This window comes from Scyliorhinus torazame, chromosome 27, assembly GCF_047496885.1.
Source record: "Scyliorhinus torazame isolate Kashiwa2021f chromosome 27, sScyTor2.1, whole genome shotgun sequence".
Classification (NCBI taxonomy): domain Eukaryota; kingdom Metazoa; phylum Chordata; class Chondrichthyes; order Carcharhiniformes; family Scyliorhinidae; genus Scyliorhinus; species Scyliorhinus torazame.
In genome coordinates, this window is record NC_092733.1 from 23259119 (window position 1) to 23272818 (window position 13700).

At 47.9% G+C, this 13700-nt stretch overlaps 1 protein-coding gene across 12 annotated transcripts in view; it reads left to right on the forward strand.

The window, feature by feature from the left end:
• The window catches only part of LOC140403303 (uncharacterized), a 215796-nt gene that overhangs the window by 166821 nt on the left and 35275 nt on the right, over positions 1-13700 (forward strand). For 10 of the 12 annotated variants that reach the window (XM_072491129.1, XM_072491130.1, XM_072491131.1 and 7 more), the window contains 2 exons: positions 325-759; positions 2872-3423. The exons of 1 other annotated variant lie outside the window; for it this stretch is intronic. In XM_072491129.1, the coding sequence (XP_072347230.1) occupies positions 325-759; positions 2872-3423 (987 nt within the window). The remainder of the gene's footprint in view (positions 1-324; positions 760-2871; positions 3424-13700) is intronic. One more of the 12 variants, XM_072491136.1, reaches the window with a different exon arrangement.

Genomic DNA, 13700 nt, shown 5'->3' on the forward strand with positions numbered 1-13700 from the left:
TTTCCTATCCACAGCCGGAGGGTCAAAGCAGTTTTTTGCCCCAGCTGAGTTGCGCTAATACCGAGCAAGGAATGGAACTGAGCCCTTCCAAGTTGGTCTGGTTTTGGAGAGTGCCGGACTTTCACTCTTAAACGGCCCTAAATTTCCATCACCACTTAATCGCACAAAATTTAAATTCCGTCAAGTCTGGTCACTGAGTTTACTGCTTAAGAGCTGCAAAATGCTTCTGAGACTCAAGATTGATGTAGTGTGTGAGAGGTTAATGAACATAACGCAGATGCCGTTCTAACGGTGTTAAATACAACTTCTCTCTTTCATTCACAGCAGTAAACACTGAACACATAAGCTGTCGGTTGTGTGGTGCCTGCTTTGAAACCCGGAAGGGGCTGTCGAGCCATTCCCGAGCTCACTTGAGGCACTTTGGAGCGGTGGATGTGGATTCTAAAGGATCTCCGATTGAAGCTCTAAATGAATTCATTAAGAAGAAAGGGATACAGAACGCTTTGTCATCCATGTTGCCGATAAAGAAAGCGCACAGCTACCCTAAGGTGTCTGCCCTCAAAGCGGAAAGGACCAATTTCAAGATAGGGGCACCAGTCAACAAGAAAACATCTCTAACGTCCCCTTCAATGTCGACACAGAAGAAGCTGAAGCAAGTCACTATGAGTGTGCATATGGGATCTGGGATTTCCCAGGCTTCGAGGCCGAATAATGAGCTGACTTCAGAAACTTATTGGCCATCAACACCTATAAATCTGTGTAAGATCTTAATTAGTGATAGGTGGGCAAGATACCGCATTTTGTAATCTCAGGAAATGTGGCCCTCTGGCCAGAAAGACCCATTGGTAAAGTTGATGGCATCTGTGTAGGAAGGCCTGTGCGTCAGGCCCTTCAGCCGTCCCTACTGAGAGAACCTGTAGGGAAGCATTCGGAAAATGAGAAAGAGAAGGGCATTTTAGTAGGGATGGTTGGAAAATGGGTTTTGAACATTATTTTGAAGGGATGGTGAACTGATGATTTAGTGAGAGGAAGCATTTATTCATAAACCGTGGCTGTTTAGAGTTCAAACTCCACATTCGCTAGGTCAAACAGTGTCTGTTGTCAGGACCTTGACAATAAGCGATTTTCATTTCATTTTGGCCAATTGAGAAAGAGCAAACTTGCCGTTAAATGGTGCTTGTCGTGTCCTCGGGACGTTCAAAAATACTTCTTAGCCAGCGAACTATATCTTGAATACAGTTTGTTTTGTGGGTAGCTTAGCAAGACCCTGCATGTGACAATGAGATGAACGGCCTGTTGATCTGTAAGGATGGTGCTGGTTAATGAACACTGGCCAAGGATATTGGGAGAGTTCCCAACTCTTTAATAGAATTTACAATGTCGAAAGCATGCCACAGGATCTTGCTGCCCGGAAAGACAAATAGGGGCTTCAAATTGAGGTTTCTTCCAGAAGATAGCACCTCTGTATTTCACTAAAGTGTTGGCCTAGATTTTTACGCTGGCGCCCTGGTGTGGGCTTGAAACCACAGCCTGCTGACTCAGAGCCAACAGCGTTACCACTGAGCAAAGCTAACACTTCAAAATTAAATACGCCTTGGGGAGGTATGAGGAAATGCAATCTGTTGAATGATGCTTTTCTCATCAGGCATTTGCTTACTAATAGTGCTCCGTGTTTTTGACAGGTCATTATGCATTCAGAGAAACGTGCCAGATAAATTGTCCCAACTATTTCTGTTCTAGGCTTACCCTGTTTAGAAATCCAGGGCATTGGCATGCAATGCCTTGTGCCTGAAAGCAGCAATGTAAAAAGTATAACCCATCGATAGAGAAACAAGGACAAAGACATGAATCGAGTAGAAATGTTTGTAATATATTACGATGCATTACAGTGCATAATATATTGTATCCTGAAGTTGCACGCAGCAAGTTCCGAATTTCATTTGTACTCTTGGGTGGGATGGTGAGAGGAGGGGAGGGCGGTCATCAACAGTGATTGGAGTTGGAATGCAAATCAACCCCAATAGCTGATGAATGCCACATCGATGTTACTGATGCTGGGAGTAATAGACTTCTCCCACCTCCTTGCCCTGTTTATAGTGAGGTGCTGGGAGAGAACAATCAATCGACCTCCTCTTCAGCTCCCTCATTGCTGAATGTGTAAAGGCATGTCCCTGTTACACTGAGCCTTACAGACCACAAGGAACAGGTCCAATCCCAAATCTGCTTAGTGTTATTGACTTTCCAGTATCACTTGAGGGAGGGTGGGAAAACGGGGAATAGCCAGGATTCCAGTTCCAGGCTATTGACCCTGCTCGAGAGTACATGCATCTTGATTTTGGGCGCGATCGGATTTTGCCCGTGATAACTTCCCTCTCAGTTGCTTTCTGGTATTCGTGGTCTCGGTCACGTGTGAAGAATCAATGCTTATTTGAACTGCCTGGAGGTTCCTGCTGTCTCTGGAATTGGGGTTATAAGGCTGCTGCTGCGACCCTTCATTCAGGAGAGATGGGGAGGAGTGGGGTGCACAACAGGGACAGGTGGGGAACATGTTCTGGGGATGGTGGCCTGGTGACCATGTTTTAGTAGTGAGATACTACACGTAATGGTACATCTGAACCCATAGCCAGTCAAACCCAGGCTGCGGCAAATTAAAGCTGAGTGTTACCCTTTTGAGTGATCGTAACCTGAGCCTTTCTCCCCATGTCTTAGCTTAGCAGCATTGTCCTGTCACCTGGTTACACTTCTCAGATGAGGAAAAGCTTATGGCATAAGGAGACCTAAAGTGTGCCAAATAATTTCATTTTCAATTGATGGGGAAGGAAAGGGTTTAAAAAAATGTTCATTGCAATTTCCCCTTTCTTTCATTTACAGCAATTGATTCAGCGCCTAGCAAAGAGACCCGTTGTGAGTTTTGCGGTGATTACTTTGAGAACCGCAAGGGGCTGTCGAGTCACGCGAGGTCCCATCTGAGGCAGTTTGGGGTGACTGAATGGACAGTTAACGGTTCGCCAATAGACACACTGAAGGAGCTAATGAAAAGGAAAATGTATCCGTTTGAATCATCCGCCATGCCGGAGCTGAAAATACCCTCGAAGCCCATGGCAACCGGCATGAAATCGCCAACCCATGGTGTGCCGGGCGAACCGTTCTCGACCTCCCCGGGTAAACCATCCAAGTTTAGCCTGACCATTCCGTCCGTCAGGCATGTTCCATCGGGATCGCTCATGCCCAAAAAGGTTCACGGGCAGTTTCTCTCCCCGCCACCAATGAAAAAGATGAAGCCGGCTCCACTGAAAAGGGTGAAGCAAGAACATTTTAAAGTGGAGTACACCCCCGAGGAGCCAGCAACCTCCCTGAAGAGCAACACTTACTTAGCTGAGCAAATGTGGTCACCCAGTGAAGACACTTCACCTCTTCGTTTAAGTAGGTTTATCTGTTGCTGCAACAGTTTTGTGTTATCTTGGTCAAGCAAAAAAAAATTGTTTTACTATTTTATGCAGTTGGAAATGATTCTGGGAAATAAATTAGAAGTTAAGAGTTTATATGTGGAATAAAAGATGGCGTTGGCGATATGATCTGTAAATGCTGTTGGCTAATAAGAATATTAGACTTCAGATAATGTTTATAAGTCAGCTTTATGGTCAAATATATCGTATCTGCCCCCACGTTATTTAACCTCAAATTCCCTACCTTCTCCGCAATTTCAATTGCAGTGATTAAGTTTGGCTGCTGGGTTGTGCTCATTGGCACCACCTCATGGCCAAAGTGCAATACTGCACAAATATCAAAAGCATGCAGACTTTTTGAGGGGTGGCCAAGATCTCACGCTTTTCCTTCTGCCCAATCTTCGCAGAAGCCCTAAGGTTTGCAGATTATAAGAGATTGTTTTTCACCAGGTGCAGAGCCTCTGCATCTAAATGCTTGAAAGGTTAAACCGCTTTTTAGAAATAATTCAAACCTTCCTGTGTTTGTGTGTGTGGTTCTTTTTATTTAATTAAAAGCAAATGGCCTTTTATTTCAGACTGCAACACAGCGACCTTCGAACGGTAAATGTTAAAACAGAAGTTATTTTGCAATAGTTATCATCTGTGCTTAGTACTTCCAGATGGGCTGTGGATGGTGTGTGCCTTTTTATTTCATAAAGTATACACAACCTTCAATGTATTTGCTTTTACAGGGCTTGTTTGTGGAACTTCTGAGTTTAATCTTCCATTGATCTATTTTGCCTTTATGTGACAGTCTATCCACTCGAGTAGATCACAAGTTCAGCCCCCCCCCCCAAAAAAGCCGGCCTCTGCCCATGAGAGGCGTGTATTTTGAAATGCATTCAGGCTCCCTCCTCTGTTCTTTCTCTCCCGTTGGCAAATAACACTGCTGCCGTCTTTCCCTGTGGTGCGGGGGAGAGTCTGTGGTTATGGGCAAGAGTTTCATAAATTCCCAGTTCATGTCACAGCCCTAATTCTCCAGAGTGCACTATTTAAGAATGAGCGGCGGAATTGAGGTCGCTCGAATCCGGTTTCCATAAATGCCCGTCCGGGATTCCAAGTTCTGCGCTTCGCGTCATGTGCTAGATGGGTTCTTGCCATCGTGCGAAACATTCAGTTTTGAATGGTGCAAACCGGTTTGCTCTTTGCCAAAGAGTTGATTAAGAGCACAAATGCTGTAAAGTGAGCTTTGAAGGCTGCAATTTGTTCATTTCATCAGCTTTTTCTGAGGGAGCTTTTGCACTTTGGCTTCTCATTCAAAGCAAGGTGCTTCCTGGGCAAAGAGGAATGTAAGGAGCTGTTCACTGGAGAGTGCTGGTGAGACGGAGCTGGATTCTGCGGTTCCCCAGCAGGTGCGCCATTCACTAACAGCGGTATTCTGTATTCCCACCGCCTGCCAATGAGATTTCCCATTGGAAACCACCCCACGCCGCCGAGGCACCCATGGGAGGGGGTGTGCTGCCAATAGGAAAAGTGAATCCCGACGACCAAGGAATTCCGGCCAGGGTCTCAGTTATTGGACTGTTTAATGGAATGAATGGGAGGCATGTTCACATGATGGACTGGGCGGTGTTCACGACTCTCTAGTTTCTTACGGTCTTGGGCTGAGCAGTTTCCATACCAGGCTGTGATGCAGCCAGATGGAATGCTTTCTATGGTGCATCGGTAAAAATTTCACGTGGGCAATTACGGATGGGAAATAAATGCTGGCCTGCAATGCCCACATCCCATGAATTTAAAATAGAGATGGTTGGGTTCTCCCTTGTTGAAGATGGCCATTGTCTGACACAGCTATGACACAAACCTTACTTGCCACTCATCAGCTCAAGTCTGAATGTTGTTCATGTCTTGCTGCATATGGGCACAGACTGCATCAATATCTGAGGAGTCACGAGTGACGCTCGACATTCAGCAATCATCGGCAAACTCCCCACTCCTGACCTTATGATGGAAGGAAGGTTATTGATGAAGCAGCTGAAGATGGTTTGGCCTAGAGCACTACCCTGAGGAACTCCTACAGTGATACCCTGGAGCTGAGGTGACTGACCGCGAACAACCACAGTCATCTGTGGGAATATTGGGTTATGGGGAGAGGGTGGAGGTGTGGGCTTGGGTAGGGTGCTCTTTCCAAGGGCCAGTGCAGACTCGATGGGCCGATTGGCCTCCTTCACTGTAAATTCTATGAAATCTTCCTTTTTGCTAGGTATGACTCCAGCCCGTATGAAGTCTCACATAAAGAGTGACCCATTGGCTGATAACGTGATGGGAGAGGGAATGTTGTTAAAAACCTCACTGAATCCAAGTACACCCCTGCTCAAGAATGTAGCTATGTTAGAGCTATGATTTTCATATCAGCAGAATTTTCCTCATTTACTAATAGTGGAGGTTTCAAACATGATGCTTGTTCTTTCCAGTTTCGCACATTTGACTTATCCAAATCTTTGGATGCATCTTTCATTTCTTTTGGTGGCTCCGATTGAGAAATAAATGTCTACAGTCCTTCCCCCAGGCTTCTTTGCCCATCATATGCAGAATACTGGCATCGTTAGACTCTCTTCAGGTTGTTCATCGTCTTCACCCTTCTCCATTGAGGCGAAGATATCTTTATCTGCCCGTCCAGAGCTACACTGTTCGTTTTCATCCACATTAGCTTCCAGTTAGGAGTTCTTCCTGCAAGCCAAGAACTAGATTGTTGGCACCTTTGCTTATCCGCTGTGAATCCACACAAGTGGTTATGTGGATTACAGACAAAACCAAGGGTAGAACTATTTTAAGTTGTCCTTTGCTTTCCCGATGTCCCCTCATGTCAGCATCTTTTTAGGCAGTGGTGTTTAAGGTCTTTGGCGCATTTCTGCCAATTTTCTGTTAAGATTGGACCAGAGAGTTTATTTTTGGCTGGACTTCGGTGTTTTCTCAGAATAAGTCTCTTTGCCGCGTTCTTAATCCAGCCAATGGGTACTTCCTCAAAGTTAATGCCTCTTATGGCATTGATATGAGGTTTATCTCAGCAGTTATTGCCTAATGCCGCTATTTTCTGACCGAGCACTGTTCTATTTTGTTGGAGGTTTTGGATTATTCTTGAGAAATAACAGGAATTATCCAAGCATTGCAAATGGTCTCTACGGGGGCAGCACGGCGGCGCAGTGGTTAGCACTACTGCCTCACGGCGCCGAGGGCCCGGGTTCGATTTTTAAAAAGAAATGGTCTCTACCTCACAGTCGCCCGTTAGATATTTCATATTTTTGGAGCATTGTGGGTTATGTGATTTTGCACAGATGTCCCTGTTTCATCAGACTGCTCTTAAATAAACAAGTCTGTGTTGTGAATGTTGCCCTAATATTAGTCCAACAGATTTTCTTCATCTTGTTGGCAGCAAATTTCATTTAATAACTCCCCCATGTCGCACCTCGAAGCAACTAAACCATCTTTGCTGCAGGTGAAATTTACCCCGCCTAGCTGATCAGCATAAACCTTGGCCTTTTGATAAAACTTGTCCCGATCACGTGGAACTTTCAGTGAATCTCAAAAACCTCGCGACTAATTTGCCTTCAATATCTTGTTCTGCAGTTTGTCTTAATCCACAGCTTGTGCGTTTCTGATTTGCGCACTGCCTTTATCTTTAGCAGATTTTCTCCAGCGATGTAGGGCTTCACCAAGATAGTGGAAAATCTAGAAAGTCTACTCTACTTTTGTTTGCCTTGATTGCACAGTATTTATCAAAGCTTTCTACTTCCAGTCTTTATTTTCTTAAACCTGTGCTTGACCATGGCTTATTTATAGGCAATGAAAGTACACTTGTATGTCACACTAATTGACATAATGATACAAGGCTTGTTAAAGATGTATTGAAATAGTTGTGCCCGATCTAGTTGATGGTGATTGTTAGAATAGGCTTTTGGTTATTAATGTGTGGAGCTGACCCGGGTTCGATCCCAGCCCCGGGTCACTGTCTATGTGGAATTTGCACATTCTCCCCGTGTCTGCGTGGGTTTCACCCCCCAACCCAAAGATGTGCAGGTTTGGTGGATTTGACACACAAAATTGCCCCTTAATTGGAAAAAATAATTGTGTACTTTAAAACATTTTTAAAAATTAATGTGTGGAGCTGAGAAAGGGGCGGGATTTTGGCAAACTGGTTTGTGATAAGTTGGTATCACTGAATATGAGTCATCCAACAGAAACAAGAGCTTTCTGTCAAGGGTGCACCAATTACTCAACTACTTTACCCTATATGACTTGAGGCATTATCAGGAGCAGTCTGCCGCCTGCAGTTCATGGGGTTCTGAACTTGCAAGTGGAAGCTGGAGTTTCTCGTGAGCTAAGGCAAATCCCACCTGGTGCTTCATTTATAACCTCACTGGATGTGGACCTGTTTACAGTTGTTCAGCTAGAATCCTCAACATCCTTTGGGTTGCAAAATGCCGTTTGTTTTTCGACTGATGGCAGAGGCCATGTTGTTGGTTGTAGTTACATGCCTCTGGGCAACCATTGGTGATCACACCAAGCACTTTCCCTTGTCCAGGATGCAGTTGTTCTCGCTCCATGGTACGAAAGCAAATGCTCTGAAGTGAACCGTAGTTGGCGACCCTCGGGCCTTCCCCAAATATTGGGTGTAATCTCATCGGACTGGGTACCATCATCCAAGAAGGATGGAACAAGCCAGTGCCAAAAATAATGTCCCAATCCATACGTGGTGTAACTGATGCTCTTCTGTCCGTGTGGAGTTTGCACATTCTCCCCGTGTCTGCGAGGATCTCGACCCTACAGCCCTAAGATGTGCAGGATAGGCGGATTGGCCACGCTAAATTGCCCTTTAATTGGGAAAAATGAAAAAGAATTGGGTACTCTAAATTTATTTTTTTAATATAATTTTTTTTTTTTAAAGTAACTGATGCTCTTGGCATTTTTGTAAGAACAAATCCAAAGGTAAGTACATTTCCAGATGGATAGGAAGACTATTTTCTGTTGAGCAAAATCTCGATCCCTCTGGATTGACACATTGCAGATATGGCACGGGTCGATTCCCAATTTTGTCTATTTACAATGCAACTTTGCAGCCATTCGGGATGTTGCAGCAGATCTGAGCAGAGCCGAGGTGCATGCTGAATAATTAATTCTCCATTTCAGTTCCAAGGGTATCATCTTCAAATATGATATCATCCATGCATAGAACTGTCTCCATGAATAGAACTGTTGGGATTACCTTGTGTGTTAGGAATCAAAAGTAACCGTCAAGAGAAAAGAAAAAGAAAGAAAGTGTCTTTTTGACCTCCAGCTGTTCCCCGGGATCAAATGCGGGGGCCATTTATGCTCTCTGTGCATTGTATGTATGTTACTGTTTGCTTCAATTGAAGATACATTCATAAAACCTAGTTTCACGATAATATCCTAGCGTTTCCCACATTGAATCAGTGGTACTCTGATGCACTGCCAGTCTGGTTATGTACAGGAGAAGTGAGCTTCAAGACAGTTGGATTCCTTGTCTTTAGATTTTGGACTTCACCTTGAATTTTTGATGCCGTATTGTAACTCTTGTCCTTTGACCTGCTACCTTTCTCATTGGAAAGCTTTGAAATTGGTAATCATTCGCAGTTGTCCCTTTGTTGTGCACGGCAGTCTTCAGCCGTTTGGTGAGAGCAAAGTGGTGGCAGTCTGAAAGAGGCCATTGAAAAGCTTTAGTGAGAAAAGTCCCTCAAAGTGTCGACCTTGAGGTGCCCTTTGGAGGACGAACCTGATTTTGGGCCAGGATTCTCCGCAATCGGCGCGATGTCCGCCGACCGGCGCCAAAAATGGCGCGAATCGGTCCGGCATCGCGCCGCCCCAAAGGTGCGGAATTCTCCGCATCTTGGGGGGCCGAGCCTCACCTTGAGGGGCTAGGCCTGCGCCGGACTGATTTCCACCCCGCCAGCTGGTGGGAAAGGCCTTTGATGCCCCGCCAGCTGGCGCGGAAACGACTATGCTGTGCGGCACATGCGCGGGAGCGTCACCGGCCGCTCACGGCATCCCCTCACATGTGCAGTGGAGGGGATCTCCCGCCTCTGCCAAAGTGGAGACCATGGCGAAGGCGGAAGGAAAAGAGTGCCCCCACGGCACAGGTCTGCCCGTGGATCGGTGGGCCCCGATCGCGGGCCAGGCCACCGTGGGGGCACACCCCCCCCCCCCAGGACCCCGGCCCGCGCCACCTTGTCCCGCCGTTCGAACGGTGGTTCAATCCACGTCGGCTGGCGTGGGTTGACAGCGGCGGGACTTCGGCCCATCGCGTACCAGAGAATCGCCGGGGGATTTCCGTCGACCAGCGCAGCGCGATTCCCGCCCCCGCCGAACTCCAGTGGCGGAGAATTCGGGACACGGCGGGGGCGGGATTCACGCCAGCCCCCGGCGATTCTCCAACCCGGTGGGAGGTCGGAGAATCGCGTCCTTGGTGTTTATGAAATTTTTTTTAAAAATATTTTTATTGAGGTATTTGAAAATTTTTATAAAAATAACATAGACAATGACATCAACATGGTATAATAAACATCCCCCCCATCTCAATCTTCACTCGCCCCCCAACCATAAAACAACAATCCGGCCCTCTCCACACGCGCGCACACACACCCTTGGAATACTGCATCTGCTGACATTTAAATCTTCCCAGAGAAAGTCGACGAACGGCTGCCACCTCCGGGTGAACCCGACCATTGACCCTTAAGCGAACTTTATCTTCTCGAGACTGAGAAACCCAGCCATGTCAAGAACACAAGTCTCCACGCTCGGGGGCTTCGAGTCCCTCCACATTAACAAGATCCGTCAAAGGCCAAGATGTCAGGCACTTTTGCCCCCTGAACTCCCGGCTCTTCCGACACTCCAAAGATCGCTACCTCCGGACTCGGCACCACCTGTGTTTTTAGCACCATGGACATTGCCTTAGCAAAACCCTGCCAAAACCCTCTAAGCTTCGGGCATGCCCAAAACATGTGGACATGATTTGCTGGGCTTCCCGCGCACCTTGCACACTTATCTTCTACCCCGAAAAACCTGCTCATCCTAGCCGCTGTCATGTGTGCCCGGTGGACTACCTTGAATTGTATCAGGCCAAGCCTGGCTCGTGATGAGGATGTATTAACCCTGCTTAGGGCATCCGCCCATAGACCCGCCTCTATCTCTCCACCTAGCTCGTACTCCCACTTGCCCTTAAGCTCCTCCACCGGAGTTTCCTCCGCCTCCAAAAGCTCCTGGTAAATATCCGATACCTTCCCCTCCCACCCAGGTACTGGAAACTATCCGTGGCAGCAGCAGCGGAAAGGCCGGTACCTGATTTCTCAGGAAGTCTCGCATCTACAAATACCTAAACCCATTCCCTGCTGGCAATTCAAATTTATCCTCCAAGGCTTTCAAGCTGGGGAAGCTCCGATCTATAAATAGATCCCCCTCCCTTCTAATTCCTGCCCTTTGCCAACTCCAGAGCCCACCATCCAGCCTACCTGGTACAAATCTATGATTATCATAAATCGGGGTCCATAGGGCAGCGCAGTGGTTAGCACTGCTGCCTCATGGCGCCGAGGTCCCAGGTTCGATCCCGGCTCTGGGTCACTGTCCGTGTGGAGTTTGCACATTCCCCCCGTGTTTGCGTAGGTTATGCCCCCCACAACCCAAAGATGTGCAGGGTAGGTGGATTAGCCACGCTAAATTGCCCCTTAATTGGAAAAAATGAATTGGGTTACAAACCGATGCTCCCTCCACTCTCTCATATCTCCTCCATTGCCACCAGATTCTCAGAACCGCCACCACCACCAGACTTGTGGAGTATCGGGCCAGTGAGAACGGAAGAGGTGCCGTTATCAGTGCTCCCAAACTGGTGTCTTTGCATGGCACCGCTTCCATCCGCCCCCATGCCGACCCCTCCCCCTCTACCCACTTCCTAATCATGGCTATATTAGCCGCCCAGTAGTAATTGCAGAAGTTCGGCAGCGCCAACCCACCCTCCCCCCGACTGCGCTCCAGCAACACTTTCTTCACTCGCGGGGTTTTACCCACCCACACAAAGCCAGAAATAACCTTATTCACCTGCTTGAAAAAGTTCTTTGGGATGAAGATGGGGTGACACTGAAAGACAAACAGAAATCTGGGGAGGACCGTCATTTTCACGATCTGTACCCTCCCCGCCAGTGATAGCGGGAGCATGTTCCATCTCTTAAAGACCCCCTCCATTTGTTCTACCAACCGGGATAGGTTTAACTTGTGCAGTGCCTCCCGGGCCACCTGGATTCCCAGACAACGAAAGCCCTTCATAACCATTCTAAGCGGCAGATCTCCCAGTCTCTACTCCTGTCCTCTTGCCTGGATCGCGACCAACTCGCTTTTCCCCATGCTCAATTTATACCCAAAAAAATTGCCAAATTACCCCAAGATTCGCATTACTTCCCGCACCCCCTCCAACGGGTCTGAAATATACAAGAGCTGGTCATCTGCGTAAAGCGAGACCCGGTGCTTTCTCCTCTCCCCCCCCCCCCCCCCCCCTTGAACCAGCTCTTTCCAGTTCCGAGAGGCTCTTAACGCCATGACCAATGGCCCTATGGCCAGAGCAAACAGTAATGGGGAGAGGGGGCACACTTGCCTCGTCCCTCGGTGTAGTTTAAAGTACCCCGGCCTCAGCCGGTTCATACGCACACTCACTACTGGTGCCTGATAGAGCAACCACACCCAGTCAATAAAGCCCTCCCCAAACATCAACCTTCCCAGCGCCTCCCACAGGTAATCCCACTCCACCCGATCAAAAGCCTTCTCCGCATCCATCGCTACCACCACCTCCACCTTCTCTCCTTCTGAGGGCATAATATTGAACATTGGCCTTGAGTTGCCTGCCCTTTACAAACTCCATCTGGTCTTCCCCTATTACCCCCGGGATACAGTCCTCTATCCTTGTGGCCAGTATCTTAGCTAGCAGTTTGGCATCCACATTCAGTAGAGAAATTGGCCTGTATGACCCACATTGCTCCCGATCCTTCTCCCGTTTCAGGATCAATGAAATCGAGGCCTGCAACATTGTTGGGGGGAGGATTCTCTTCTCTCTTGCTTCATTAAATGTCCTCACCAGCAGTGGGCTTGATATCTCTGAAAACCTCTTATAGAATTCCACCGGGTAGCCGTGAGGTCCCGGGGCCTTGCCCGACTGCATGCCCTCCAACCCCTTGATTATTTCCTCAATCTCAATTGGGGCTCCCAGCCCTTCCACCACATCCTCATCTACCCTCGGGAACCTCAACTGATCCAAAAACTGCCTCATCCCCTCCACCCCAGCCGGGGGTTCCGACTCATATAATTTACTATAGAAGTCCTTAAACACCTCGTTCACCCCCACTGGGTCCAGGACAGTATTCCCGCTTCTACTCTTTACCTATCTCCCTGGCCGCCTCCCTTTTCCTGAGCTGGTGCGCCAACATTCTGCTTGCCTTTTCCCCGTAAATCGCCCCCTTTGCCTTCCTCAACTGTTCCACCGCTTTCCCTGTGGTCAACAGCCCAAACTCCGCCTGTAACCTCCACCGCTCCCTCAGTAGCCCCACGTACGGGGCCTCCGAGTATCTCCTGTCCACCTGGAGTATCTCCTCCACTAATCTATCCCTCTCATCCCGTTCTGCCTTTTCTCTGTGGGCCCGTATTGAGATTAATTCCCCTCTAACCACTGCTTTCAGAGCTTCCCAAACCGTCGCTGTGGAGACCTCCCCCGTATCATTTGTTTGCAGGTAGTTCTGGGTGGACTTGTTAACCTGCCCACAGATTGCTTCGCCTGCTTGAAACCCCACATCCAGTCTCCACAGCGGGCATTGCCCTCTCTCCACACTTACCCGTAGATCCACCCAATGCGGGGCATGATCTGACACTGCGATTGCAGAGTACTCCGTATCCACCACCTCCGGTATTAGCGCCCTGCTCAGAACAAAAAAGTTGATGAGAGTATACCTTGTGGACATGTGAGAAAAAGGAAAACTCCTTTGCCCTTGGCCGTTCAAACCTCTATGGGTCTACTCTTTCTCCCCCCCCACAGCCCCCACCCCCATCTGTTCCAAAAACCCCTTCAATTCCTTTGCTGCAGCCGGCCTCCTCCCTATCCTGGATTTTGACTGTCCAATTCCACATCAATGACTGTGACTCTATAAGTCGGAGATCTTACCTAAAACCCGGCTCATAAATTCCACATCGTTCCAATTCGGAGCATATATGTTCACAAGTACCACC